The sequence below is a fragment of the Gavialis gangeticus genome, unplaced genomic scaffold (assembly GCF_001723915.1).
Source record: "Gavialis gangeticus isolate Ggan-Ray unplaced genomic scaffold, GavGan_comp1, whole genome shotgun sequence".
In the NCBI taxonomy this organism is placed as follows: domain Eukaryota; kingdom Metazoa; phylum Chordata; order Crocodylia; family Gavialidae; genus Gavialis; species Gavialis gangeticus.
This window is the reverse complement of record NW_017729003.1, coordinates 14,070,577-14,076,405: the sequence shown is the minus strand read 5'-3', so window position 1 is coordinate 14,076,405 and position 5,829 is coordinate 14,070,577. Positions and strand designations below refer to the sequence as shown.

Sequence of the window (5,829 nt, the reverse complement as noted above, 5' to 3'; positions counted from 1 at the left end):
TGTTTCCCCCCCCCCCCCCCCAAGCTAGTATGGAAACTATTTGGATAATGTCTTTATAAGGTGCAAATACAGGTACTGGTATGAGATCCTCCATAAGTTCTTTACAGTAGTTGGTGTCCAAGTTACTTGTGGTTCCATCTATTGGGAGGTGTCAGTTGGTGGTATGTGTATTTTTTGTTTGTTTTCAGTCTGACCTGTGGTGGGACTGTGGTCCCAGGTAGTTCTGTCCTGGTTGTGGAAGTATTCTCTTAGGCAAAGTTTTGCAGTAGGATTCTCCACATCTCAGTATTTTAAGTTGTTTCTCTGGGCAGACTTTTTGGAGAGTACAGATATTTCAGAGCGAGGAAAGAAGCATTGTGGTAGATTAATGATGATGGTGGTGCAGAGATGGTACTTTCTTGATTTTTCTCCTTTGTTGCTGGTATGCTGACTGTGAGGTGGCTCTTGTAAGGAGGAAGGAGTGAAATCACAACATTGGATAAATGTCAGTCAGGCTTTTGGGTAGGTTTGGGCTTGCTGCATAATAACAAAGTATGTCTCTGGGTTGTGTCTTTTAGGTCAGTATCATAGGTAAGTATGTCCTGTTTCACTTAATCCCTTTTGGAGTAGGTGAGGTGAAGATGATGACGTCTAATTTTTTTATGAGGTTCTCCTGTATAGTTGTTGCACATTTGGAGCTGTTTTAGTTGAAGAGTTACAGATGGTAAGTCCCCTGGGGAGGCTAATCTGTTACTCTGTTACTTGCAAAAGTTTAGGAGGAAGGTGTAGCCTGGTTGCCTTTTGTTTGTATGTTTGATTGGGTTTTTTTGTTTCCCCCTTCAAGTGGTGAATTTTCCTCTGCAAATATCAAAGTTTTGATATTTTCCATGTAGTGGTACTGTTGCAGTGATGTAGCTGTGAAAGTCCAGGAAATAGAATCATAGAAAATTTAAGGTTGGAAGGGACCTTAGGAGATAATCTAGTCCAACCCCTTGCTCACCTTGGGACCATCCCCAACTAGATCATTCCAGCCAGGGTTTTGTCCAGCCAGACCTTAAAAACCTTCAAGGCTGGAGATTTCACCACTTCTCTAGGTAACCTGTTCCAGTGTTTCACCACCCTTCTGTTGGGAGAGTTTCCTAATATCCAACCTAAAGTTCCCTTGCTGCAACTTGAGACCATTGCTCCTTGTTCTGTCATCTGCCACCATGGAGAACTGTCTGATTCCATCTTCTTTGGAATCACCCCTTAGGTAGTTGAAATCTGCTATCAAATCCCCCTTCAGTCTTCTCTTCTGCAGACCAAATAAGCCCAGTTCCCTTTGCGTTTTCTCAGAAGTCATGTGCCCCAGCCGCCGAACCATTTTTTTTGCCCTCTGCCAAACTTGCCCAACTTGTCCACATCCTTTCGGGGGGGGGGGCAAAACTGGACACAGTACTCCAGATGTGGCCTTACCAGTGCTGAATAGAGGGGAATTGATCACTTCCCTCAGTCTGCTGGCAACACTCCTAATAATGCAGCCCAGTATGCTGTTAGCCTTCTTGGCAACAAGGGCATGCACTGACTTGTGTCCAGATTACTGATATGACAGCCTAGGAGAGAGACTAGGATATCTTTGGGGGAGATCTAGAAAGCAACACTTGTAGCCTTGCCAAATAGTGTTTGAAATTCTATAGATTGGGTTTAATAAGGAATTGAGGTTTAATTACTAAAAGTAAAATCATCTGCTTATAAACTTATTTTTAATTTATGTGGCTACCTTGGTCACTTCAGCCATAAATAATACATTTTGCATAACTGAGTTTCTACTAACTGTACTTTTTAGGTACTTTCTTAAAGTGACAATAGTAAGAAGACTGTCAGACTTGGTAAAAGAGTATGACCTTATTGTTCACCAACTTGCTACATATCCAGATGTTAACAACTCTATTAAAATGGAAGTAGGCATTGAAGACTGCCTGCATATAGAATTTGAATACAACAAGTCAAAGTAAGTACAGTTTTAAAAAGCACAACTAGAAATGCTGAAACTGCAGTTGGGATGAGGAAAGTATGATGTAAATTAAGTCCATAACATCTGATTATAGTGTTAGTCATGTGTTCTGAGATATTTAAAAATTACTTAAATACAGATGCAAGATAAAGGCAAATATTACATTTCTGCAGTAGTTGCTAGGTGCAGTATTAGGGTGCTAATGTCCATTTTCTTGAAAACTTGCTAGTAGTTTTGACTTGGCTTCTGAAATTGTACTATCTGCTTAGATGACTGCAGTGCATTCTCAGCTGGAACTACAGTCATGGGAACATTCTAGCCCAGTGTTTCCCAACCAGTGTGCTGTCATAAATGAACAGGTGGGCTGCACAGTTTTGCCATGGCAATGAGCTACAATAGGTATGAGGATGGGGAATGCCTTAACAGGTGTGCTGTGGAAAATTTGTATTAATGTAAGCATGTCTGAGGCTGGAAAAGGTTGAGAAACACTGTTCTAGCCTCATATAGGTAGTTCATAAATTAGCTTAGCAGAAAAATCAAACCTTCCTGTTTCAGAAATAAACTATTTAAGCAGATGCATTATTTTAAGTTTTTGAGCATGTAAAATTGGCATTTGGTGAGCCTTTAACTTAATGTTTTCCTTGTTCTCTCTAAAGGTATCACTTAAAGGATGTGATTGTTGGAAAAATTTATTTCCTCTTAGTCAGGATAAAAATTCAACACATGGAATTGCAGCTGATTAAGAAAGAAATCACTGGAATTGGTAAGATGAGTAAAAGTAAAGTGAACTGGTAACTTATACCATGACACCCCCTGGTGGTTCTGCAGCCATGCCCCATTCCCACCTGTTAGGGCAGGGGTGGGCAAAACATGGCCCATAGGCTGCATCTGGTCCACAAGGCCATTCTATCTGGCCTGCAGAGCTGCTAAAAAATTTAGAAAATTTAATATTTATCTGTCTTTGGGGGGGGCGGGTGTGTGTGTGTGTGTGTGTGTGTGTAAAAAAATCCAGGGGAAGCCTAGCGGGCTCCTGCAACAGCAGGGCCTTTCTGGCCTGGGACCATCTGACTGCACTGTGCTGGAAACTCGGGTAAGGGGGTGGGGGGAAGGGAAGGGAAGGAGCCCAGGGAAAAGCTGCCCCTTGCCCACCCTGTGCCTGGCGCTCCCTGCTGCAGTTGCTAGCAGCCTGTGCGGGGCTGTCCTGAGCAGGCACAGGCAGCCCCACGTGGGTTGTGAGTAGCTGCAGCTCAGGGCACTGGCTACGGGGTGGACAAGGGGCTGCTTTTCACTGTGCTCAGCACCAGCTTGTAACCCACCCCCACTGCCAGCCTGGGTCCCATGCCAGCTCTGGGCTCACCTGTTAGGGGCTTTGCTGTGGCAGCAGCAGCTGCGGCCCCCCACTTGCTGCGCTGGGCAGTGTTTGCTCCCTGCAGCAGGGAGCGCTGGCCACGGGGCAGGTGAGGGGCCAGCTTTCCCTGTGCTCAGCACCAGCTCCTTCCCTGCCAGAGAGCAGGAGGTCAGGGCTGTGCACTGCCCCCCCCCCCACCTGTACCACGGGGCTGGGGGGCAATGGGAGTGAGCGGGTGCACAGGGCCCACACCAGTGTCCCAGGGCTAGCGCTGGCAGGGCCCAGAGTAGGGTAGCAGGAGTACAGGGTCCCAGCTGGCAGGGGCTCTTTGGAGTCGGGCCAGCTCCCCCCTCTCCCTGCTGGTGCAGCCTAACCTGGCTCCACAGACCCCTGTCAGCCTGTGCCCTGCTCTGGGCCCCACTGGTGCTGGCCTTGGGACGTTGGTCCCAAGATGGTGAACAGAGGGTGGGGTACCTGTCACGTGGCGGGGCTATCCATGTGGCCTTGAACAGCTTGCCAAAACTGGGTAAGTGGCCCTCCTCCTGAAATAATTGCCCACCCCTGCCTTAGGGCACCTCTCCTGCCATGCCTGGTATTATGATAAATAGGGAGGCTGCCCAAGGACCTTTGCATGGCCCCAGTCTGACTGAACTCCTTCACTAGGGTTTCCTGGCACCCTACTGGTCCTCTATAGTCTCAGGCCCCTCACTAGGCTGCTGAAGTTATTGCAGGGCACCCAAAGCCTTAAGGGCTAATTGGGTGGTTCCAAATCCTCCCCTACAACATGCCTCATGCCTTGCAGGTGGTACTGTAATGTTGTTTCCTCTGTTGGGGCCTCTACCTCCTCAGTCTCTGCCCCTTGAATCTTACTAGGCCTTCTAGACTGGGCCCGCTGTATCGGACCCAGCTCTGATGCGCTAGCTCTTGCTTGTTGTTTTTAGTCATCAGGCCCTTGGCCCCCATCTGCTGTGCCCCCACCCCTCATGTGATTGCTTTACTCTCTAGTGCCAAGCCCGTGGCCCCTGTCTCACTGTGGCCCTCTCGGGAGTTGGGCCCCTGGCTGCTGTGACTGCTGCCTTGCATTATGCCCACTCTAGGCTCAATACTCACTAGAGCAGCAGTTCCCAGTCTATGGTATGTGTACCATCAGAGGTATGCAGACAACCTGTCAGTGGTATGCATTAACAGACTTAATTATAGTTACTTTATATTACAAATTTTGCTGGTTGTACTTAAGGTTGTATCATTTTAAGTTGGTGGTGTGTAATCTGTCAGTTTGGGAACAGTTGCACTAGAGCCTTGAGCCTGCTTCTGGCAGGGCTCAAGGCTATTGGGTGCCCCATGGGCACTAATGGGACTTCCATACCTGCTCCTTAGAATCCCAGCCCAAACTGCCGGTATAAATAGTAATGTAAATATAAACCCCCAGGCTATAATATAAATCGCAACAGCGAAAGCAGTGGTCTGCCTCTTTAAAAGGACAAACCTTTTTTTTACCCTTGGGCTGGCATACCTCTGAGCCTGGCTCCTTGTGAGCTCCCTGAGCCTCAGTGTTCCTGCAGGCAGCAAACAATCAGATCAGTGTCCCTAAGTGCCACTAGGAGCTTCTAACCATGCAGCTAGCAGGGCTGGATTGGCTTGCCAGCCCAAGCCTCAGGCCTCTGCCTCCTTCCAGTCAGGTGACTGCCTGGGCTGGCTATAGGTGCCTGCTAATTGTCTCATTTGCCTGTTGCCCTGCCTAGCCTGCAGAGCTCCCTGGCTAGGTTGCTGCATCTCCTAAAGTATCAGAGTCCCCCAGGCCCTGTTACACTTGTATGTCAGCATTGTTGTTGATACAGACCCACTAGATAGGCAAACTCAAGTTCTGGTTTTGGTTCTGCAAAAAATATTCTGTGCGCTCCTGTTTCTGTAGGGTTCAGAGTGAGATTAACTGTGTACTAAATCTAGTTACTTTTACAACAGTGTATATCTTCCACTTTGTAGATTAGTCTACAGAGTTTGTTCTGAGGATGCGCAGATTTATCTCAGATACTGTCTTCTTAAATTTAAGTCCCTAACATAACACTGTAACAAACATTAAGTATACCCATGAACGTTAATTGTTGCATTTTTTTTTTAATTTTCTAGTTGAAATAGGTTCTTATAAGATTGAGGCATGTAGGTAATGTCTTTTGAATACCAGACAGTGATGAATAGTAGAGGTATACTGTATAATACAATGGTCCAATATCAGATCAGTACTGATATAAAGATAATTGGCTGTATTGGAAATCAGCCCAATGCAGCCAGTAATTTGGCTGGTAAATGCTTGTGTGTGTATGCAGCTGCAGTGAAGCACTCAGGCAGTGAGGGCCAGAGCTCAGCAGTGTGTGGAGACCTGCATGCAGCTGGTAAGTCTGGTGTGGTGGGAGGGGGCATGGGGGTGCAGATCAACCCCCTCTGGTAAGCAAGGGGGTGGGGGCTTCTCAGCCAAGGCGGGGCACAGGATGGAGCTGTGGCTTATTTGGGG

The 5,829-nt window shown here is 47.1% G+C and overlaps 1 protein-coding gene across 1 annotated transcript in view; it reads left to right on the top strand.

Moving 5' to 3' along the window:
• Positions 1-5,829, top strand: part of VPS26A (VPS26, retromer complex component A) — a 32,612-nt gene that overhangs the window by 19,484 nt on the left and 7,299 nt on the right. The window contains exons 5-6 of the mRNA XM_019507847.1: positions 1,805-1,969; positions 2,629-2,735. Coding sequence (XP_019363392.1) covers positions 1,805-1,969; positions 2,629-2,735 — 272 coding nt within the window. The remainder of the gene's footprint in view (positions 1-1,804; positions 1,970-2,628; positions 2,736-5,829) is intronic.